General features: G+C 37.1%; 2 protein-coding genes across 2 annotated transcripts in view; one reads left to right on the top strand and one right to left on the bottom strand.

Annotated features, from left to right (window-relative positions):
• ATM (ATM serine/threonine kinase) overlaps positions 1–24,723 on the bottom strand; it is a 153,563-nt gene that overhangs the window by 17,503 nt on the left and 111,337 nt on the right. Inside the window, exons 50-60 of the mRNA XM_061144255.1 lie at positions 24,430–24,647; positions 23,768–23,975; positions 22,713–22,826; positions 22,201–22,359; positions 21,604–21,742; positions 20,468–20,550; positions 19,004–19,144; positions 18,107–18,223; positions 9,476–9,625; positions 5,892–6,057; positions 4,462–4,548 (exon numbers count right to left, since the gene is read on the bottom strand). Coding sequence (XP_061000238.1) covers positions 4,462–4,548; positions 5,892–6,057; positions 9,476–9,625; positions 18,107–18,223; positions 19,004–19,144; positions 20,468–20,550; positions 21,604–21,742; positions 22,201–22,359; positions 22,713–22,826; positions 23,768–23,975; positions 24,430–24,647 — 1,582 coding nt within the window. The remainder of the gene's footprint in view (positions 1–4,461; positions 4,549–5,891; positions 6,058–9,475; positions 9,626–18,106; positions 18,224–19,003; positions 19,145–20,467; positions 20,551–21,603; positions 21,743–22,200; positions 22,360–22,712; positions 22,827–23,767; positions 23,976–24,429; positions 24,648–24,723) is intronic.
• On the top strand, positions 6,179–6,773 carry LOC133044333 (large ribosomal subunit protein uL22-like). The gene has a single exon (XM_061125753.1). The coding sequence runs from the start codon at positions 6,179–6,181 to the stop codon at positions 6,731–6,733; it is 555 nt and encodes a 184-aa protein (XP_060981736.1). The 3' UTR covers positions 6,734–6,773.

The raw sequence follows: 24,723 nt of genomic DNA, 5'->3' as shown, positions 1-24,723 counted from the left end.
GGGGAAAATCATATAATATCCTTGATCTTATCTGTTCTAATGAAATTCAGTTTTACTCTCTCTTAGCAAACCACTAAGCAAAAACTTACACTTATAGTAAGTGAACTTCAGTTCAGTTCAGTTCAGTCGTGTCAACTCTCTGCGACACCATGGACTGCAGCACACCAGGCTTCCCTGCCCATCACCAACTCCAGGAGCTTGCTCAGACTCATGTCTATCGAGTCAGTGATGCCATCCGACCATCTCATCCTCTGTCGTCCCCTTCTTCTCCTGCCTTCAATCTTTCCCAGCATCAGGGTATTTTCCAATAAGCCAGCTCTTCACATCAGGTGGAGTATTGGAGCTTCAGCATCAGTCCTTCCAATGAATATTCAGGGTTGATTTCCTTTAGATTGACTGGTTTGATCTCCTTACAGTCTAAGGGACTTTCAAGAGTCTTCTCTAACACAACAGTTCAAAAACATCAATTCTTCAGCACTCAGCTTTCTTTATGGTCCAACTCTCACATCCTGGAGATGTGAGAACTGGAAAAACTATAGCTTTGACCAGATGGATCTTTGCTGGCAAAGTAATATTTCTGTTTTTTAATATGCTGTCTAGGTTGGTCAAAGCTTTTCTTCCAAGGAGCAAGCATCTTTTAATTTCATGGCTGCAGTCACCATCTGCAGTGATTTTGGAGCCCAAGAAAATAAAGTCTGTCACTGTTTCCGTTTTTTCCCATCTATTTAGTATGAAGTGATGGGACTGCATGCCATGATCTTCATTTTTTGAATGCTGAGTTTTAAGCCAGTTTTTTCACTCTTCTCTTTCACTTTCAAGAGGCTCTTTAGTTCCTCTTCACTTTCTGCCATAAGGGTGGTGTCATCTGGATATCTGAGGTTATTGATATTTCTCCCAGCGATCTGGATTCCAGCTTGTGCTTCATCCAACCTGGCATTTTCCATGATGTACTCTGTCTATAAGTTAAATAAGCAGGGTGACAATATACAGCCTTGACGTACTCCTTTCCCAATTTGGAACTAGTCCATTGTCCCATGTCCGGTTCTAACTATTGCTTCTTGACCTGCATACAGATTTCTCAGGAGGCAGGTAAAGATGGTCGTGTATTCCCATCTTTTTAAAAATTTTCCAGTTTGTTGTGATCCACACAGTAAAAGGCTTTTATCATAGTCAATGAAGCAGAAGCAGATGTTTTTCTGGAATTCTCTTGCTTTTTCTATGACCCAATGGATGTTGGCAATTTGATTTCTTGTTCCTCTGCCTTTTCTAAATCTAGCTGGAACATCTGGACTATGAAACTTATCTTCTCCTAAAACAGTACTTCCTAAGTAATCTTAAATTCTACATTCTAATCAAAACCTCTTCTCCTTCTACCCCTTTATTCTTATTAAATAACCTTCAAACTCATCAAGATTTCTAGTTTATTAGTCTCTCTTCTTTCCCTACTCAGCTCAGGGTATACCCTACAAAGTTGATTACTCTTGCTAGTACTTTAAATTTTCCTGGCCCTTTGTTCCTCTATACTTACCATTTCAAAGTAGAACTTAACTCTAACCAGTCAGAATGGCTGCTATCCAAAAGTCTACAAGCAATAAATGCTGGAGAGGGTGTGGAGAAAAGGGAACCCTCTTACACTGTTGGTGGGAATGCAAACTAATACAGTCCACTATGGAGAATGGTGTGGAGATTCATTAAAAAACTGGAAATAGAACTGCCATATGACCCAGCAATCCCACTCCTGGGCATACACACCGAGGAAACCAGATCTGAAAGAGACACGTGTACCCCAATGTTCATCGAAGCACTGTTTATAATAGCCAGGACATGGAAGCAACCTAGATGCCCATCAGCAGATGAATGGATAAGGAAGCTGTGGTACATATACACTATGGAATACTACTCAGCCATTAAAAAGAATTCATTTGAATCAGTTCTAATGAGATGGATGAAACTGGAGCCCATTATACAGAGTGAAGTAAGCCAGAAAGATAAAGACCAATACAGGATACTAATGCATATATATGGAATTTAAAAAGATGGTAACGATAACCCTATATGCAAAACAGAAAAAGAGACACAGATGTACAGAACAGACTTTTGGACTCTGTGGGAGAAGGCGAGGGTGGGATGTTCAGAGAGAACAGCATTGAAACAAGTATACTATCAAGGGTGAAACAGATCACCAGCCCAGGTTGGATGCATGAGACAAGTGCTCAGGGCTGGTGCACTGGAAAGACCCAGAGGGATGGGATGGAGAGGGAAGCGGGAGGGGGGATCGGGATGGGGAACACATGTAAATCCATGGCTGATTCATGTCAATGTAAGGCAAAAACCACTACAATATTGTAAAGTAATTAGCCTCCAACTAATAAAAATAAGTGGAAAAAAAAAGAAAAAAAAAAAAGAAATTAACTCTAAGGATATTGAGGACTTCTGGAAGAAATCATATGATGTCACTACAAATTTAGGATTACTATCTTAGGAAAGCATCCCTTAAAATACTTGGCAAGTCTTACATATCCCTTTCTAGTCAATTCGTGGTCTCATTTCCACAGTACCCATTTAAAAATTTTTATTGTTCTTTTAGGGTCAATTACCATCCCTCCAATTCTTAGCAAATAAACGTTTTTCAGTTCTCAGAGAAAATGGAATAGCAAATATAATTTCTCAAATTCTTTCCCCTCTGGCTAAAGACTTTCCTAATGATAATGTGTTCATCCTTTCTTCTTCTACATGCTTCCAGTATAAAGCCAACTCTCCACATTCATACTTTATGATTTCCCTTGCTATTTTAATTATCTTTGACTCTCTCCTATAAGTACCTCCCATTACTTAAGAAAGCAAATGAGCAAGTCTGGCAGTTCAGTGGTTAGGACCCCACACACTCACTGCCAAGGGCCCAGGTTTGGTCTCTGGTCAGAGAATTAAGGTCCTACAAGTCATGCAGTGTGGCCAAAAAAAGAAAGAGAGTAAATGAATAAGAACAAAAACACCTCAAAATCCCAAAAATGGGTGGGGGAGGGGACCAAATAAGTACATCCCATCTCTGTAGGAAATTTCTCTTCATTCTTCTCTTACTTCTAAACTTGCAGAACAGTTCCACATTATTAGCCTATATGTCCTTAACTTCCAAACTTCTGTTCAGTCCTTGCCTTTTCACAACCTCACTTCCTCCATTCTATCGAAAGTTTACTAAGATTGATTAATTAAGTTCAAAGGCCTATTTTCAGCATTCATCTTATTTGACCTTTCTGCATCCGATACTACTGAGCACAGTGCTTCTTCCTCCATGAAAATGTATTCTCTCTTGGCTACCAAGAGAGCCCTACTTCTAGTTTCTATGATTCTATTACTTGCTGGTTATTCCTCATTTTTTTTCTGACTCAGCCTTTTTCTTCCCCTTCTTTCTTTTGGGCGGTGCTGTGCAGCTTGTGGGATCTTTGTTCCCCAACCAGGAAATGAGCCTGGGCCCTGGGCAGTGAGAGGGCTGAGTCCTGACCACTGGACCACTGGGGAATATCCAAGACTCAGACTTTTGAATGTTGGTATTCCTTACAATTCTATCCTTAGTCCTCTTCATCAAGAGTGATGTATCAGATTAGAACCTCCTCTAGTCCAGTGACTAACTGTAATCTATTTGCTTAAAGTTCTACATCTCTTACTATTTTCAACATCTTTACTTTCCTATACATTAAACTGCCTACTTATCCTGGAAATGCCATTAATACCTCAAAACTATGCATAAAACTAAGCTCACCAGTTTCTTATTTTCCACAAAACCTGCTGCTTTCCTTATTTAGAAGCTTCAATCATCTTGGAGTCCTCTCTCCCATTGTTTCCACATCTTATATCACTTGGTGCAAAATTACTACAAAAACGTCCCTAAATCCAATCTCATTGGTCTATACAACTTTAGTCCAAATCATCTCTTGTCTAAACTATTATAATCTCCCCTAACTTGTATTCCTACTGCTAATACTGTTCTCCAAATTATCTTTCCAATAAACAGGATTATGTCCTGATCAAATATATCTTCATTCACTTTCCATTGTTTAAAAGATTAAGTTAAAACTTCTTGGCCTGGCTTTTTATAAACCAGTCTATATCTCAAGCTACTCAACTACATACAAACTTCACTCCAGCCACACTTAATTTCTCACCATTCCTACAACATGCTATCTCTTCAATATCCTTTCCTTCACTATCTGCTCTATCTTCTCTCTAGATTATCCTTTCTTTCTCTTTGACCTGGCTTAAATGTCACTCATTATCTGAAGCAGAATTAGCTACTCCCTCCAGTATCACTGTGTTTAAGCTTTTTTTAAAAAAAATAAACAATATTTATTGTTTTGATATATCCGTCTCTCTTTCATACTTGCAATCCTGGTAGGCAAACAACAACAAAAATTTCTTGATGACCAAATATTTACTGAACAAAGAAATATATCTTTGGTTACTTACCTAAATCTATATGTACAAGTTCTGCTGACTGCTCATTTATCAAGATATTCTGTACATGTCTATCACCAAGTCCAAGTATGTAACCAACTAGAAAAAAAAAAAACACCTGAAATCACTGATATCATCTATTTCTATAACACAATTAGCCATAATTTGAACTAATACTATTGACTATTAGGCTTTTTTGCCTACTAAAGGAAATTTTGTACATTTTGTACATTTCCTTTCGGCTATGCTCAGTTTAAGTCAAATCTTGCCAGCTATTTTAATTTATACAGCATTTTACAAATCCTAGATGATTTGTTTAAAAAAATTTTCCCCTGCTGGCTTCCCTGCTGGCTCAGCGGTAAAAAATCTCCCTGCCAATGCATACAGCCTTTATAACACTATGATATTAACACCCAATGATTGATTCTGTTTAATAGGAATAGGAATAATGATATATATTTAAATTGAGATGCCTATGGGTAAGTTCTTCATTCTTCAGTGAAACTTTCTTCTGCTTGATGAATTATATTTAACACAAATTAATCATTGATTTATTAATCAGGTATATATCCAGGAAAAACTACATTTCTATTTTTAAGACAGATGATAGCATGCTTTGAAATGTTTTTAACCTAATGAAAAACACCATGAGATATGTTACAGAAAAAATAGTGAACAGAGTGTCAGGATGCCTGGGATGCATGGCTAGCTCTGTCATTAACTGGGTCTACTTTCCTGTTCATAAATTAAATTAGCAGAATCAGATTAATGATTCTCAATGTAGAAAAAAAGAGGGCTTCATTATTACCCAGAAACTTTTCAAAACATACATGTCCTGCCTTCCTGATATATTGTATCTAGGTGATGAAAAGTGTTCTTTTATTAAAAACAATAGATCACTGATATTCCTGCTAGTTTCTATACTCTAAGATGTTGTTAACTGCTAATTAACTGTTAATTCCAAACTCTTAGAAATTAAAAAGTCAGAATATATATTGTACACAGAATATTTAAATATATATCATTATTCCTATTCCTATTAAACAGAATCAATCATTGGGTGTTAATATCATAGTGTTATAAAGGCTGTATGCAAAAGACCAGTAACAATTAAAGGAAATAACTTAAATGGAATTATCATGAGTTTTATTATTTTCCAAAGAAAATCTCAGAAAATAATACATTGAGGGAAGAGAAAATAAGACATATTCATTATAAAGTAAAGAAGTAAAATAATCAGTCTTATTTCTCTTCCTGGAAAAAAAGAAATTCTTTCCTGCCAAAATAAGAAGAGCTATATTTAGAAGCTAAGAATCAGGATCAACAAGAAACACAATGATCTAATGATGGTGGCTTGGTAAAAACCATGATCACCATCATCATCTCCCTGTAACACAGAATGTAGGAAGTGCTGAATCTACTAAAATGTATAAGAAGATTACCAATAGAAGAAGTAGCCACACTCCGAGTATAAGCCAATCGTTTCTCAAACCACACTGCTGGATCCAAGAATTTTTCCATGCAGAAGTAACGGAAAACTGGTTGAAAATTTTGGCAAATCTCCACGAAAGCTTCATATTTCTCTTCAAAAGACTTTTTCTGCACATCCTTTAATACATAAAATATAAAATTATTTTCTCAGTACTGTGTTCAACTAATATGTACTAGGAGTTTTAATATGAAAATGGTACAGCTTCTTCTGGTAAGCTGCCTGAGCTGACCCCTAAAAATGGTGTGCTATTCACTCGACCCAGAAAACGCCACAAAATCATGCAAATCAAGAGGTTCAAATCTTCATGTTCACTTTAAGAACACTCGTGAAACTGCCCAGGCCATAAAGGGTATGTATATCCGAAAAGCCACCAAGTATCTGAAGGATGTTACTTTAAAGAAGCAATGTGTGCCTTTCCGTCGTTACAACAGTGGAGTTGGTAGGTGTGCACAGGCCAAACAGTGGGGCTGGACGCAGGGTCGGTGGCCCAAAAAGAGTGCTGAATTTTTACTACACATGCTCAAAAATGCAGAGAGTAATGCTGAACTTAAGGGCTTAGATGTAGATTCTCTGGTCATTGAGCACATCCAAGTGAACAAAGCCCCCAGGATGTGGCGCAGGACTTACAGAGCTCACGGTCGGATCAACCCCTACATGAGCTCTCCCTGCCACATTGAGATGATCCTTACTGAAAAAGAACAGATTGTTCCTAAACCAGAAGAGGAGGTTGCACAGAAGAAAAAGATATCCCAGAAGAAACTGAAGAAACAAAAACTTATGGCCCGGGAATAAATGCCACAGAAAATAAATGCAAATAAAAGTTAAAAAAAAAAAAAAATGGTACAGTAGATATAACGGCAATAAAAAGGACTAGACATTATCTTTATCTACAAGAAACTTGTCTGCCTGGAAAATTCCATAGACAGAGAAGACTGGCAGACGACAGTCCATGGGGACACAAAGAATCGGACGTGACTGAGTGACTAAGCACACGCGCACAAAGCTACAAGTCTGGTCAGAGAAGCAATTAATAACAAACTATAATCCCTTTAGGGTTTTCATGTTAATTTTAGGGGAAAGAGGCACACCATCAGTGACTGTTATTTCTTTTAATCCAATTGTAATTTGAATGATTCTGTAACCTATGTGGAAGTAAACACAAAAATGCCAAAGGTAGCTCCATATATTATTAGGTATATCACAGATCTAGGAGTGTGATAAGAGAAAGGAAGAATCAATCACGGGTTGATTGATTCTTGACTGTGGCAGCAAAGCAGCCAAACATCTCAGATCTGTCCTTTAACACTTCCTTCCTATATAATAACTTCCTGAAGCAAAGCTTATCGACATCAAAGGGCGCAATTCTCATCTATGGACTGATGACTTCCTTCCTTTTTAAAAAAAATTTATTTTACTTTTAATTTGAAGATAATTACTTAATATCGTGATGATTTCTGCCATACATCCACATGAATCAGCCATAGGTATACCTACAGATGTCCCCTCCTTTTAAAAAATTTTTTATTGGAGGGTAATTGCTTTACAATACTGTGCTGGTTTCTGCCATACATCCACATGAATCAGTCACAGATGCACACATGTCCCCTCCCTCTTGAACTTCCTTCTGTCTCACTCCATCCCACAGCTCCAAGTTGGCAGGGAGCACTGGATTGAGCTCCCTGTCACACACAAATCCCCACTGGCTATCTATTTTTCATGCTATTCTCTCAATTCGTCCTACCCTCTCCTTCCCCTACTATGTCGACAAGGCTATTCTCTAAGCCTGTGACACCACTGCTGCCCTGCAGTAAAACCTACACAGACATTTCTCCAAAGAAGACATACAGATGGCCAACAAACACATGAAAAGATGCTTAAGAGTCCTCATTATCAGAGAAATGCAAATCACATCTGTGTCTTTGGCTCAGGTACTTTTATTAGGCTCCAGCCTGATATGCCTCTCTAACTTTCACTCAATATCTTCACTTGGATCACTTCCAAATCCAAACTAATTCACCTTCTCAGATGTGGCAACCCTCAGCCACGTCCTTTATTCATCAGCATGGTAAACAGCCTCTCCATCCACTCCATCATCCCAAACAGGAAACGGCACCACTGATACTCTTCTCCACCAAACCCACTTACAAACAGCAACCAAATCATATCAGTTTTGCCTCTTTAATTTTCCTTATGTGAACTGTTCTCCATTCCTACTGTTACTACTCTTAGACTCAATCTCATGCTTCTAGTCAGCTTTCTCAAAAATATAAGTGTTGTCAGCGTTAGTTTTCTAAAATGCCAATCTGATATTACTATACTTCTCAAGGGTTCTCTATTGCTTACAGGATAAAGTGCAAATTTCTTAACATTTCATGAAGCAACCCTCCACTTTTTGACTAATGACTACTGCTTCAGTCTCATCTATCCCTCCTCAAAAACTAAGGCTTTGCCATCTTTACCTGCCTGTCCGTGCCTCCTCCCCTTTTGCTTCTATGTTCCTTCTTCCTGGAAAACCAATTCATTTATAAAACTCACCTCAAACACCATCTCCTCTATGAAGTCTTTTTTAAAAATAAATATTTGTCTATTGTTTATTTGGCGGGTTAGCTCTTAGTTGCAGTACACAGGATCTTTCATTGTAGCAAGAGGGCTTCCCTCTAGCTGCGGCACATGGGCTTAGCTGCCCATCAGCATGTAGGACAAAGTTGATGAACTTTTAACTGTCTCCTCTGATTGCTCAGACATTTTTAGAGGGCAGACCAGGGATCAAATCCACGTCCCTTGCTTTGGAAGATCAGTTCTTAACCACTGGACCACCAAGTCTTGAATCTGATTCTCTCCACTCTTTCCTGTCCCAGGTAGAACTGATCACTTCGTCCTCTGTCCCTACACAAACCCTTCCATCACAATCCCTATAGTGCTTTACCATACATTTTTAAAAAATGTGTAACAGAAAGCACAACAAAAGAAAAAGTAAATAGATTTTAGAGTTGGACAGACAAGGTTTAAATCTTTGTTCCATTATTTATTAGTTCATTGACCTGGAGGAAGCTAAATTCTCAGAACTTCTTTTCATCTTAAAATGGGATAAGTATGATAGTGATTACTTATAATTGTGAAGTCCTACCATAGAACCCAATAAAGAGGAGACATTCAATAAATGTCACTGATTGGGTCAATGAATGTCACACCAGATGGCCAGTGTGATGTGATGTGGCAAAAGTCTTGGAAAGTCTCTCTCTCTTTCATAACTTTTTCTTTTTTGGTTTTAGTTAGTATTTTGTTTGTTAAGAATTACCTTACCCCAAATTGGAAGCAAACTGGCAAACACTCTCATCCGACAAGGGTTGGTACAACATAGTTTAAAAACTTTCCTTTTTCATTCACACAAACTTTCATTCTAGTAAGCATACTGTCTTATACAATTACCTGATGAAATTAAAACTTTTTACATTCCAAAATATTTGATAACTGTCAATTTTAATAAGCTACCAGATAATCTTGCAATAACATATGTGTTTGAATGTTACTCACCATCATTTTCTTTTGGCAGTGACTGGCACTGAAATCCTTTGGCCTGTATCTTTTATGAGCACCATTCTCATTGTTAACAAGAAATTCACCAATAGGGACAGTTCCTGTGCACCATTCAAGAACACCGCTTCGCTGAGAAAGGGGAACCACCTGAAGTTACAGATTAAATACCTTTTGATTATGGATAGGCGTTAAAGAGCATGTGAAGATAATTTAATTATCAGAGTCAGTGTGAAGCATTTTTTCAAGTTGCATTACTACTTTTCTGTCCATAGGAAGAAAGCAACTGAAAATAAACGAGCTCAAACAGTAAGATTTTCTAGCCTGATCCTTAGACGTCTAAGAACCTGCTCTTCTCTCAATTTTCAGGATTCTCTGAGGGGTCAATCCTGTTAATTGTACTCATCATCTGTGACGGACCAAGCCATACTTAGGTTAGTCCTTCTAGCACTTTGCTTTCCTTATAACTTTAATATCAAATTCAAAGAATTTCACTTTGGAAGACATCAAATGTAGTCTTAATTTGGGTATACTTTAATAATTGAAAGTGTATGTATTCTTGCTTTGTAGTCTCATTAGCTACACCAAGAGGAAATGTATTCTTAAACATACTGTAAAATGAGCACTTTTACTAGAAAGATTAAAATGATTAAAAATTATGACATTATAAATATACATAAAAGTATAAAATAATATAAACACCCTTTTACCTACTAAACAGCTTTATGAAATCTAAGATTTTTCTTATTTGCTGGGAAAGAGACAAAACTCCCTTTGTACTCCTCACTGACCCTGTGGCCCCTCCATACCAACAAGATGACGGCTACCTTGCTTATCATGTTCACATATTTTGGGGTATATAGTACTTTTATTTCAAAGCTTTATATATACACATATATGTGTATATATATATATATATGTAGGGCTTCCCTGGTGGCTCAGCAGTAAAGAATCTGCCTGCAACGCAGGAGGCACAGGAGCTGTGGTTTCAATCCCTGGCTAGGGAAGGTCCCCTGGAGGACGGCATGGCAACTCACTCCAGTGTTCTTGCCTGGAGAATTCCATGGACAGAGGAACCTGGAAGGCTGCAGTCCATAGGGCTGCACAGAGTGAGAAACGACTGAAGCAATTCAGCACAGCATGTATATATATGTAACTGCAAGCTTTAAATAAAGATATTTATACTGCATGTATGTTTTGCAATTGCTTTTTTCTCAATCAACACTATTTTATTAATACCTTTAACTATGTTAGTACATTTAACCCTAAATCATTTGTTTTAACAACTCTGCATTGTATAAATATACCATAATTATCCAATTTATACAATTGGAATACTGATTAACATTTACATTGTTTCTAGATTTCCCCAATGCTGCTATGAATTAGTCTAATAATGAATATATTTCAGTTTTTCTAGGGTATGCATGTACCTGGAAATTGAAGAGCTGGGTCATTTGGGACATACATCTTCAACTTAGTTAACATATACTGGCAAATAACTATCCAAAGTAGTTTTACCAATTTATATACCCATTAGCAGAGTCTATTCTATAACCTCCTAACATGTAGTATTTATCAAGACTTCCACATTTTGCCAATACAAGAGGTGTGTAATAGTATCTTATTGTGGTTTTCATCTGTATTTTCCAGATTCCCAGGAAAGCTGAGTACAATTTAATAGGCTCATTGGCTATTCAAATGTTTTCTTCTTGTGAACTGCCTGTTTGTATTCTTCACCCTTTTTTTCTTTCATGGCTTGTCTTTTTATCACTGGTCTGTAATAGCTATATCCATATTCTGTACATAAATCCCTTGTTATTAATAACAACCCTTTTTGTTATCAACATTTAAAAATTTGCTTTCTCAGCCACCTGTCTTTATAGTATCTTTAATTCTATACATTTTAAATTTTAATATACTCAAATATGTTTTATTATTTTATGTTACGTCTTAACATGGAAGATATTCCATTAATTTATTAACTATGTTTTCTGAGAATATATTAAGTCTTACACATGATGCTAGGGCACTGAGAGCAGCAATGAGGCAGATGAAGAACATGTCCTTACAAAGCTTCGTTCTGGTGTGGGAACACACACACTAATAGACATTTAATGACACCAGATAACAAGTATAACAGAACAAAACAAACATTTAAAAAAGTAACAGATACTTTTTTATATGGTCAGAAAAGGCATCTCCGAAGAGGTGACATTGGAGAAAAGCCTGAAAGAATAATAACCTAAGGTAAAAGTTCATGCAGAGATCTGAAGAAAGAGTATTACAGGCAGAGGGAAGTGAAAAGCCCTGCAGTGAAACAAAATCGGCATTCAGTGCTTCAGTCCTCAGCCACCACTCCCCACCCCTTGCCTGCGCATACCCCTACTGTCTCCTGCCCCCCCGCCCCTCCCCCTGAAGCGGTCCCGGCAGCTGCGATCCCACAGCAGGGTGCATGCCCCTCCCATGTGGGCTCCCCCTCAGTTTTTACAGAGTCTGGGCCTTGAGCCCTTTATGACTGTCCTCTCTAGATGAGCAGGCTCAGGGCCAGCACCCTGTCTCAAAGATACCAAAATGAGGCTAGTTCTGGATGAGCTAGTTGGTGGGGCTCAGCCTTAGGAAAACACTGCTGCTCAAATCCTAAGACCCTAAGCTCCCAGATGTTGACAGGCCTAAGTCCTGGAGTCTGGCAGAACAGGAGCCATGCCCTGAAGTTCCTAAGAGGAGCCTTTGCAAAAGATTTGTGTTTTAAAGCCTTTTTCAGGGCTTCAGGCTTCCTTTTGCCCTGTACCCACCCACCCACCCTGGTTAAAGGGGTGAGTGGAAGGGTTTGCCAAGGATCATGGGCACAGAATAGGCCCTGGTACCAAGGGTCTCAGGCTACTCATCGCTTTTCTTATAGGAGCAAATGAGGCAGGGCGGAGAAGGCTGGTCCCTCCTTTCTTCCCATCCTCCCTCAGATGTTTAACTGTCTCCAGGCAGAAGGAGCCCAGTGACTGTGAGTCCCATGCTGTGTATCCTTCCCGAGCCTGTGCTCACTCTCAGGGCCGAGAAGCTCCCAAAACAAGGCCCCCTCTTTAGGGGCAGGGACGTAATCTCGGGAGCAGTGCTAGATCACAGGCATTTTAGTAGGCAACAATGGAACAGGTTCTGGCTGCCTGTTAGTGTGGTAAGGTCTCCTACTTGGGTACAATGAAAAAGGAGCTAGAAGAACCCTGGCCCAGGAGGCTCCACTTGCTCCGGTAAGTCACAGTGACCCTGGGGTGATGGCCTTGTATTGAGGGTCCACTGGGAGTTGGTGGCCAAGTCTCTTCCTTTTCTCTCCCCAGGCAGCATTGGAGCCTGTTCCTGCCCTCAGCCTGGGTCTTCCCCAGTGGTCTTAAAGATAAGCATGATTCCTCATCTTCAGCTCTTTTCATTCTCCAAAAATGCACTTAACACTCTGCATTGCAATTGTTTGTCTGTTTCCCCTGGTAGACTATAAGCTTCTTAGGAACTAAGACTATGTTTTATGACTTTTATATCCCCAGCACCTGGTAGAGTATCTAATATACCCCTAGACAAGTAAATAAACAATTACTGAACAAATGAACAAACAGATCTCATAGTCTTTCCAACTTATTTTCCTTCCTGCTTAAGTACCTCTAAATGCCTTCCTCCCAGAAAATCCAGCTTTATCTTTGACTTTGAGCTAGCTGTGGCCCTAATGCTTGATCACATCCTTACCTCCTAATATATTCCATCAAAGATCTCTTTTCTAAAATTACTCTCTATTACTATCTAGTTGTGAGGGAAAAAAATCAAACCCTTGTCTTTTGTTAAGAGACTGATGGAGAAATGAGTAGGTTGGCTTTTTTCTACCTCATTTCAGAGTTCAACTGTGATGCTGGCTGACGTAAAAAAACATTGAACTCAAGTTTCAAAAGGCAAATGGCAATGTTTTTCACAAGGCATAATGAAGAATTAAGTACAAAGCTTCTTTCAGCATTTAAATGTTGTTTATAAAACACTGATTTTAAAAATGAATCCTTTCATAGCTAAGATTTTAGGCAAGTTGTTCAACATACTTTGTAAAACTGTAGTTTTGGTAGAGATAAATTAGCCCAGTCACACGAATTCTGGTTATCGGAGGGCCATGTCTCAGTGCCAGCAAAAACAATACAAACTTTGTCTTCCTTTATCCCCATGTGATTCTCTCTGATATCTTGTGTTCCTCAATATACAGGTCTCTCCTTTGAGGCTGCGTGTTGACATTTGGGTTGTTGTCTTTGTTGTTGTCGTTCAGTCACTAAGTCGTGTCTGACTCTTTGCCACCCCGCGGACTATAGCCTGCCAGGCTCCTCTGTCCATGGGATTTCCCAGGCAAGAATACTGGAGGGGGGTTGCCGTTTCTTTCTCCAGGGGATCTTCCTGACTCAAGGATCAAACCCACATCTCCTGCATTGGCAGGCAGATTCCTTACCACTGAGCCACACTTGGGTACCAAGAGTTAATTCCAGGCAGTCAGTGACCCTGCTTTTGTCACAATGATCACAAGAAGACTGAATGACAGATTGGGAATGACTCCACAGAAGACTAGGCAGACTGCTTCACTACATACCATACAGTACTTCCAGGAACCTTTAACTGAAATCAAGACCAACAAGCAACAAAGCTACAACACAGCTTTCACATTTCTGGAGTAGTCTCAAAATAATATAGATTTATTGGCCCAATAGTACAATTCTAAACAATAAAGTCAAACCCAAACTCTCATATTTAGGGGTCATTTAAAATTTTTATTATTATTATTTTTTAATTTACTTAGCTGTGCCAGGTCTTAGCTGCAGCACATGGGATCTTTGATCTTCATTATGGCAAGTAGGATCTTTAGTTGCAATGTGTTAAAACTCTTAGCTGTGACATGTGGATGATTTCTTAGCTGTGGTTTGTGGCATCCAGTTCCCTGAGAGAGCTTAAACCTGTGCCCCCTGCCTTGGGATCATGCAGTCTTCCAAGAGGTCATTTTTTAATATTCAAACATATAACATTAAATAATTCCACTATTTAATTAGTAAAACAGTTATCTGTGAAAATAAGATATTTAAAAAGTTACAAGGTTTGCCTTCAAAATATTTTAGCTCAAGGTCTTGTCTCATGCTTTATAGCAATGAACTCTGGAAGCTAAATTGTGTTATTTGCTTGGAAGCCTGAGCTGCTTTCTGAGAAAACCAGGTGACCCTATAGCCCAAGGGCTTCCTTGGTGGCTCAGTGGTAAAGAATCTACCTACAATGCAGGAGATGTAGGTTCGATCCCTGGTTCAGGAAGATCCTCTGGAAGACGGCATGACACCCCACTTCAGTATTCTTGCCAAGAAAACCCCATGGACAGGGGAGCCTAGTGGGTTACAGTCCACAGGGATGCAAAGAGTTGGACAAAACTGAAGTGATTGGGCACTTATAGCCCAAATATGTTGCAACATATTGGATCCCAGCTCTTTAGTCATCACCTTTGCTATCTAAAAGTCTAGCATTTAGAGCATAAAACTTCCCTTTCATTCATGTTATTGAATATCTGCCCTCTAAAAATGTCTGAGCAATCAGAGGAGACAGTTAAAAGCTCATCAACTTTCTCCTACAATGAAGCTAAATCAATAGATGGCAAATTAACTAGACTGTTGGGTCTCAAAGTGTGGTTCCTAAACTGCAGATGCATCAGCATCACTTGGTACCTGGCTAGAAATGCATATTCTCAGGCTCCATCCTAGAATTAGAAATTTTAGGAGCTCAGCAATCTGTGTTTTAACAGACCCTTCCAGGGACTAGAATGCCTGCTAAATTTGAGTAGCACTGATCTAAATCATATCAAAGAACAGATTTCACAGATCTTTAATTTTAACTTTTGCTCTTAGCATTCCATGAGAACTCGCTTTTTGCTAACTGGTACTAGAAAGCATCAAGTTAACAATAAAGTTTCATGTGACAAATTTCTCACAAATTTGAAAGTAAGAAAAAAGTGTGCTTTTTTAAAATGCTCTTCCACTCTTCAACTTCATCCAACTAATAAGTGAGTTTTATATTTTTATTTCTGTAGGCAGTTAAGAAGCTCTAAAAAAATCTCAGTTTTCAGTTACAATAGCCTGACTCAATCAGAATTTTGGCGGGTAGATCTAATTTCTTTTTCCCTGCTCCCCTAACTATTTGGTGTTTTTAATTTAACAATTATTTTTATAATTAAAAAAATGTTCATTGAGGGCAATTCAAACTATATTTAAAAAACAGGTACTACCCATAATCCCATCATACTCAGAGTTAATAGCATTTAAAGAACTTTATGTCAAAGCTATATACTGATTTCTTACACATGTATATATAAACATCTGTCAAGGCTACTTTGGTTTCATATGACTGGACAGAGTCCACTTTCACGCATTGCTTTTATCAAAGACATTTCAGTCATTCTCACCAATATATTTTTCAAGATAAACTTTTACATCATGTTTCCACATTCCAAAATTTTTACTGGAATTTCATTGTCTGTGCTAATTTGAAATCAGCTGACATTTTTCAGTGTCTTCCCATTTATGTGGTACTTTTACCTTATCCTAATTTTCCTTTTTTCTTTCTTGTTACATTTGTATAATTTTTTCAGTCTTGCATCTTTCTTATTATCATTAATCCTAAGCAGCTGCTGCTGCTGCTGCTAAGTCGCTTCAGTCGTGTCCAACCCTGTGTGATCCCGTAGACGGCAGCCCACCAGGCTCCCCCGTCCCTGGGATTCTCCAGGCAAGAACACTGGAGTGGGTTGCCGTTGCCTTCTCGAATGCATGAAAGTGAAAAGTCAAAGTGAAGTCACTCAGTCCTGTCCGACTCTTCGAGACCCCATGGACTGCAGCCTACCAGGCTCCTCCGTCCATAGGATTTTCCAGGTAAGAGTACTGGAGTGGGTTGCCATTGTCTTCTCCACCTAAGCAGCTTATTCACATTATAAACATTATTGTATTTTTTAATTATATTTTTAAACTAATCTTAGTTGATGGTTGGGATACCTCAAGTTTAAGTAGGGTTAACTTGCTTGAGAAAATAAACACTTGTTGTTTATATACCATTGTGCAGGTTTAAGAAACAGATATGGGACGATCCTAAGTGTCTCTGAAAGACTGCTTCTCTACTAATACACAGTAATTATCTTAATTTGTTTATATCTTCATAGAAATAGAAACAACAAATAAATAAATAAGCCTTGTTACAGCAGTGACAGAAGAATCAAGGGCAAATAGGACATACAGGAATGAAACCAGAAAGGAACACCTATAGAAAACAAGTCCTTCAAAATGAAGGTTTATTGCAATTTTTAAAAATGCAAATGTGCTAGATGAGCATTCATGTAAGGGTCAAATATGATTAAATTAATAGAATAATGTGACTTAAGAATTATCTTCTCACACAAATTGCTGGAGGAAATGCAATTGGGACATCCCTCTATTGAAGGTAATCTGATAATATCTACCAAATTACAGGTGCATTTACTGTTACCCATCAATCCAACTTTAGGAAATCTGCCCCACAGATTTACCGGTGCATATATGAAATACGTCCAATGTTATTTACTGCAGCACAGCACCACTTGCTATAGGAAGGACCATGTGACCCAAGTGCCTATTTTATATGATAAGGACTAATATCATATATGTGATATTTATGTACTAATTTATGTACTAATATGTGATAATTATGTACTAATGCACAGAACAGCTATTAAAAAAGCAAAAACTTTCTATAATATACTGCTGAGCTAAAAAAATATTGTTGTCTCTACTCTAGGAAAGGGGGGAAATAAGGAATTATAGTCATATATTCTGGAGAAGGAAATGGCAACCCACTGCAGTGTTCTTGCCTGGAGAATCCCAGGGACAGGGAGCCCAGTGGGCTGCCGTCTATGGAGTCGGACACGACTGAAGCGCCTTAGCAGCAGCAGCGGCAGCAGTCATATATTCTATTCGTGTAACACTGGAAACAAATGAAAACGGTACTTACAAGGGTAAGAGATGGTGGGGCATGAGGTTGACAGGGAAAGGGAAAAGGGTGAGAGAAGGCTTCCCTTTTTATACCTTTTTCTATTATTGGATTTTTGAACCATGCAAATGTATTACCTAGTCAAAAACTAGCATATTTAAAATTTTAAAACCCTACATTATATAAAGTATTCTTCACTGAATCAGTATTTTCTTTTTAACATCACTTCTCTTCTAAAGAGCACTTTTATACCAGAAATAGGCCAAATGGTCAAACATAAAGGGAAAATACTTCAGCTGATTACAGGAACAAGATTTCTTGAAACAAAAAAATTGCTGCAATTAACATTAATGTATACTTTTACAAAAGAAAAATACTGTTTAAATCAGAGCTTAGCAATATATGGTCTTTGGACCAAACCCAGTCCCAAACTATTTTTGTATAGCCTGTGAGCTAAGAATGGTCTTTCAGATTTAAAGGGCTATCAAGGAAAAAAATAAATAAAGAATATGCAACAGAGACCTATGTGGCCCACAAAGTCTAAAATGTTATCCTTCAGGAAAATATTTGCTGACCCCTACCTCAATAATGGCATCTTTCATACGTCCTTTATGAAGCAGCAGAAATAAAAGTTACCTTATAAGTGCAAATAGTCAATTTCCTCTTCCTGGTTTCAGTATTTCTCTGCAGTAATGTATTACACATCTGGAAAACCTGCTGCATGACAGCATCTTGTCTCAGGTCATCACGGCCCTTCAGAATAATCAAAACACAAATAACTAAGCACAGTTCATTTTCTTTACTATAGAATCACACAAAGTCATCTGAGGACAGCCAAAGGGCACTTGGAAATCAGAGGATCTGTGCTCCCCTTAACAGTCTCTTAAGTAATTAAGACCTAATACTATTCTTTCGTTTGTGAGTGTAACACACCAACACACGAACAAAAGGATAGTGTTAGAATAAGCTACACCACTGTAGACCAATTTAGAAAAAAGAAGTACCTTTCCCCACTCCCCATCACAGCTGCTTCTGTAACTAAAATAACTGGAATGCCTCCACTTAAGGGCACATTGCAAAACGCCAAGGTGGAAGAGCACTGTTGTCTCTCTGCTACTTCCCAGCAAGGCCCAAAGAGCTTAAAACCAGAGTAAGAGAGGAGTGCTATCCCTTTCGCGTGCATTTAAAATAGCACTTAGCACAATGTCAGACCCAGGATACTGAAGCACGGGCCTTCAACTTGAACTATTCAAGAAAATAAGCAACACTCAACAAAAATTTTTTTTCACAACAAGTAGGCTGATGGTTAAACCTCACCATGTCTACACATTTAAAAAGTATTCTTTCACTTCAACCAACCATGAGGAAAAGCATTCTGCTTCTAGAGAACAATTTAATTCTACTTTGTTTTCCTCACCTGTAATTATTAAGAACAAAACCAAAGAGCCAAAATAAGAAGAAAATATCTATTAGTTTTTCTCTGATGTTTTTCATTAATCCACTAGGAACCACACCACAAAAGCAAAGTCTCACCTTGACAAGTTGTCTCCTTTCCTTTCCATCAGAGCCCAAACAATCTATTATTTTTGGTAAATTTAAACCTCCTGCTAAACGAAATTCTGCTTTAAATGACTTTATAGTCACCAGATTCCCATATTCTCCTGTGGGGTCCACCTAATAAAGTATATAAATATGACAATACCTTAGTACTCAATTTGCATTTAAAGAAAAATGAATTTTAAATGACAATTTTAATACTAAGCAAAGGAATGAATGACAATGTGCTGTTGGTTAAGAACAGAAGTAGTAACTTTATAAATGAAAGAAAGGAGATTTGACATTGGAGAGGCTTCAAAAAGCAATATAGGTAACAGAATTTACCTCCTTAAATATACCCTAATAAAAGAAGTTAGATGAGTGTTGCTGAAAAAACTATTCAATAACCCTGGTTCAGGAGTTACCATTGATCTGTATATGTTAAGTCATCAGTATAAATTAAGTCATCTCCTCACAAAAACAATAAGGTAAATTTTAGAAAAGTATGCAGAGGAGTTTTCTAGGTTTTAATTGCTAAATTTGGCAATTTCACAAAATATTTAAATAAGTAACTTTGCTGATAGGTTAATCCACACGATGAAGCTACATTTCAAATCAAATAACCATATATATTGAACAGTAAACTGCAAACTCAAAGGAGAGATTTTACAATGCAGTTAAAATGATCATTTTATAAACTGTAATCTTTATTTATTATGGGCTTCCCTGGTGGCTTGGTTGTAAAGAATCCACCTGCCAATGCAGGAGACGTGGGTTAGATCCTGGGTTGGGAAGATCGCCTAGAGAAGGAAATGGCAACCCACTCCAATATTCTTGCCTGGAAAATTTAATGGACAGGAGCCTGAAGTGCTGCAGTCCATGGGGTCACAAAAGAGATGGACATGACTTAGTGACCAAACAACAACTTTTATTATTATATTTATCCCTGCCCACATCGTACTTCTAGCAATAAAAAACCATTAGGACATGGCTGAAAGTGTCATGTATATTACAGTCAATTTAATACTTAATACATATTGTATTATTTAATATTGTAATACATCACAGTCATTACATTCTACCATGTACAGAATTTTAAAAATCAATATAAAACAATTAGAGACTTTCTTGCTCAGTTAAAAATTAACATTGGCATAAACACACAAAATATTTCCTCCTTCTGGCCAATGAAAATATCAATAACAGTCTACAGACTTTTTCATAAGAAAGATGACAACTGTAAAACTGAAGGCAATAGAAAAGAAAGCAGGAGAGATCTTTAAGTATTTTAAGTCTTGGGCAAAGGGAATCCAATAAAGAAAAAACTACTGGTTGAAACAAATGAAATTGCCAATAATTAACCAATACTGACCTACAAAAAAAAGGCTATTTCAAATGGTTTAACTTGCTAAAAAGTAATTTAGTTTAATTAAAAAATCAAAACAGTTAATGGTAAATTACCTTAATTTCCATAGTAGGGACAACAACATCTTCTAAATTTTTAAGTTTGATAATAGGCTGGTCTGCTGGAATATTTATGCCTTCTGTATTTAAAATAAAGAAGTTTCAGTGACAACTGCAAATTGAGCAACAGTACTGAAGGTAAAGCAGGAGAATTCAGCAGATACCATAAACCCAAACTATGGCTAACCTGTGGTTATGACTTAGAAATGAAGACCAAAGACTTGGGACACAATGCCGCTCAGGGTCAGGGCATAGCAATGGGTAACGTGGCTTACAAATGAATTTGCAGGTTACCTGGCACTGGTAATTAGGCCAGACTCCACCTGAGGTGCCAAGTTGGACAACTTAAGATAATTATATAACAGTATGAATAGCACATAGATAATGCTATACACATTACTATTAAATGTGACTAAACAACATGACAGTATTCTTTGTTTGCTTAGAGGAACACTATGAGGAGCCTCATTTTTATTTTAAAATAGTAAGAATTTAAATATGAAGATATGATTCTGAACAGAAAAAAAGAACATAATTATTAAAGTATGGGTAGACAGATACACACAACCAAATATTATAGCAGCTTATAATTATTTAAAGAGACACAGCAAGAAGAGTGATGGAGAAAATGATAAGGTCTTTTCATTTTTAAGTCCTAGAGTGCAGTTATCTATTATCAGTTTCATAACAAGATATTAAGTGAAAAAGTAACTGGAGGGATATTGAAGCTTTTTAGATAAAAATTAAGTTTTGAATCATGTGTGAGTTGTAATCATCAGAACTTTCATATCTATAATTAATGTGTGTGAGTTGAGCAGATTTACATTCTGCTCTGTAATTAAAATATCCCTACAGAGAATAAGTGGGTATCCCTGGTGGCTCAATGGTAAAGAATCTGCCTGCAATGCAGGAGACACAGCTTCAATCCCTGGGTTGTGAAGATCTCCTGGAAAAGGAAATGGCAACCCACTCCAGTATTCTTGCCTGGGAAAATGGGAAATCTCATGGACAGAAGAGCCTGGCGGGCTATAGGCCATGGGGTCACAAAAGAGTCAGACATGACTTAGCACCTAAAAACAACAACAGAGATCAACATAGCAAGAATGCAACATTCATTCTTTCAAATTGCATACTTCTCTGAGTCCTCCACTGAGTGACATCTAAATTTGCTAGTATAATATAAGCATCACAAAGTGCCTCAACACTTCTGACCATCTGAGGTCTCCTACTTCGGATAGTACGTATTATTTTGTTAGCAGCCTCGGTTCGATCCTATTAATAAAATACAAACAAAAATTATTACAAAAGCAAACATGCAACATTAAAACTTGTTAGAGTTATAAAAACAAAAAAATGGAATTTATGCACACATCTAGACAATGGAAGGACTATAATCCCTCAGAGACAAAGCAGTCTCTATATTATGAATGAAATGTATCAAAGGTATAATAATCTCAAGAGTAAATGACTTGGGTGCCTTGTAGAACCTGTTTTTTCTTTGCTCATTACTCTGAGAAAAAAACAGTAAAATACCTTTGGTATCTCTCATGCTTTGAGAAATATTCAGGAATTTTGAACCAATTTTAGGTAGCATCATAACAACAAAGGATTTACAAATTGAATATTGTCAACAATACATATTCTTTGAATTCCTGAGACTTAAGAAAGGAATATTTTGGGAAAAAATGAATATCACAATTCAAAAAGGTATGCATGTTCAATCCAAATACCTCATCAAGCTGAGAGCTTTGCTTAGGTGCATTTTTAGTTATTCTACTCCTTCTGGCTGCCTCTGGTTTGGTCAAAAATTCATCTTTGTTTGCATTTGCTAAGGCCAATATAATAAACAAAGTGTGATGAGGATGATCCATTGAAATTCTAGAGATGAGCTGTCAGAAAATTAAGAACTGTTAATTTTATGGAAAGAAAAAAATTAAAAACCCATAACCTTTTAAATTTTGCTTAACATTAGGATATATTTTCCTGTGCTAGATGCTGCAGTGGGTGGACTGTGTGTGGGGTGGGAGTGGTGTGTGGGAGAGAGAAGTATATGAGGAAAAAGAAAGAGAAAGTGAGTAACAAGTGGAGTATGAAAGGAGACAAAGAGAATATTCTTGCCCTTATGTAACATAATAAATATGACCGACTAAACTTTTTTGTGTTGCCACTTTCTAGAGTGGAACAGTAATATACAATAATATAAAAGAAAAGCTATTGTGGTTTGATTTTCATGTTTACTTACATTATTGAGGACTTCATGAAATCCTAGGCCTCCCATCATCTTGGTCCCCATTCTAGCAGCCAATTGGTACATAAGAGGCAAAAATTTGTATGATGGAATCTTCATTCCATCTCTCTGCCATTAAAAAAAAACACAAAATTAAAAAGCAATGCATTTCAACTAGCCCTCACAGCTAAACAAATACAAAATGCTCCTCTACTACTGCAATCATCAAGCAGACACATTTTTTCCTCATCATTTATCTTAAAGTCTAGATTAACTCACTGGTAAATCATGTTTGAACCTGTATCAGATTGCATTCAGAAGTGGAATACTTGGTACTGCTTATATTCCAGTGAATCCAAGGAGGACAAATATTGATCTAAGGACTATTGTAATCTTGACTCCTGAGAAGTCAGTGTGAATAAAGTGGAATAACTATTTTCCCCTACTTTGTTAAAGAAACAGGATTTAATGTACACTAGTAGCAGAAATTTGTTGTATCTATTATGAATATTAACATTCTCTTCAGCCCAAAGAACTATTTTACTTTTAAGCTTCAAACTGATTGACAACATAACTTTAGGTGTCATTTAAGTATCATTAATAAATGACAGGGGATGACAGGACATATTTAGGTGTCATTAATAAAATCCAAGATTTTTAAATAAAAATTTATAAAATTCTACTGCCTTAATGTTTTCTTAAAATGTTTTTTTTTCCCATTTATAAAAATAATTTATTGTAAAAAAAAAAAAAAACCCCAGAAAATAATAAAGCAGGGGAAAAAGAAAAACACCACCTGTGATCACATCATCTTTAACTGCTTTCCAAATCTCCCAATCTAGCATTCTGGGTACTTTCTGATGGTAATTGCAATGCTATGGGAAAAGACCGACCTAAATTCTCTCATATCCACATAAACCCACATCATTAGAGTTAGTTAAGTACCTATGTGTAGAGCCCTAAACCAACTGCCAAGGATACAAAGTATACAAAATGCATGATATTTGAGGGGCTAATGGCTTAACTTTTAAAGCACAGGCTAGAATACTAGGTTGAAAAAGAAAACTTGCCTTCATCATGCCATTGACTTCAGAAACTCCAGAATTTTCAAGCCAGAGAGAACAAAGACGAAATATCCACATATCATGCCCTTCACCACTTAATAAGCAATTGATGTAATTTTCAACTGCTTTACATAAGAAACGTTTACGATCCTCTTTCAATGCACGGAGTGCACATTCATCCAACTCCAGCTCTCGCTGAACCTTTACTGTGTACCTTACATTGGATAATTAAAATAAAACACAAAAGCATTAAATTTTATAGAATTACAAAATCAAATAAGACATAAAATATAAAAAATTCTAAGAATTATAAAGAGAACAAACTTACTTTTGTCTTTAACTTTCTGCTATTCAAAAGCTACTTTAGGCAACCAAAGTGGACTCTATCCAAGGTATTTCATTAACTTTATTTTCTACTTACACTAAAATATATACACCAAAAGCAGGTTTGAATAAAGGATTTAATTACATCAAACTAAGTAACTCCTCTCTAATTTCAACACATATCTTTTTCAACTATGATACCAACAAACAAACTTAAAAAGCAAAACAAAAAGTTAACACCAGTATATTCCACAATTAGTATAGAGCCACAGCATGAATTTCTATCTGGTTCTGTATACCTGTATAAACACTATATATCTTGTCACTTGTAGACCCCCAGTTACCTGTTGGTCTGGATTTTATGTTCCCTAAGTAGGCCAACTTCCTCTTTGGCTCTTTTCAGGAGAGCTTGCTTGTTTTCAAATTCTGATGATTTCATGTAGTTTTCAATTCTTTGGTACTGAGTATCTGAGAACCGTGCTAATGAGAGAAATGCCTTCATTTTTCCATTTCTGAGCCCATCATTGCTTTCTCCATCATAATTTCCAGCAACTTGCACAGCCTTCAAGAAAAAAACAATCCATTTATATTTACAGATACTAAATGCATCTAAAGAATTACTCAAAGAAATATCCACA

The sequence above is a fragment of the Dama dama genome, chromosome 1 (assembly GCF_033118175.1).
Source record: "Dama dama isolate Ldn47 chromosome 1, ASM3311817v1, whole genome shotgun sequence".
Classification (NCBI taxonomy): Eukaryota; Metazoa; Chordata; class Mammalia; order Artiodactyla; family Cervidae; genus Dama; species Dama dama.
The sequence above is the reverse complement of the archived record's forward strand: the minus strand, read 5'-3'. Positions and strand labels throughout refer to the sequence as shown.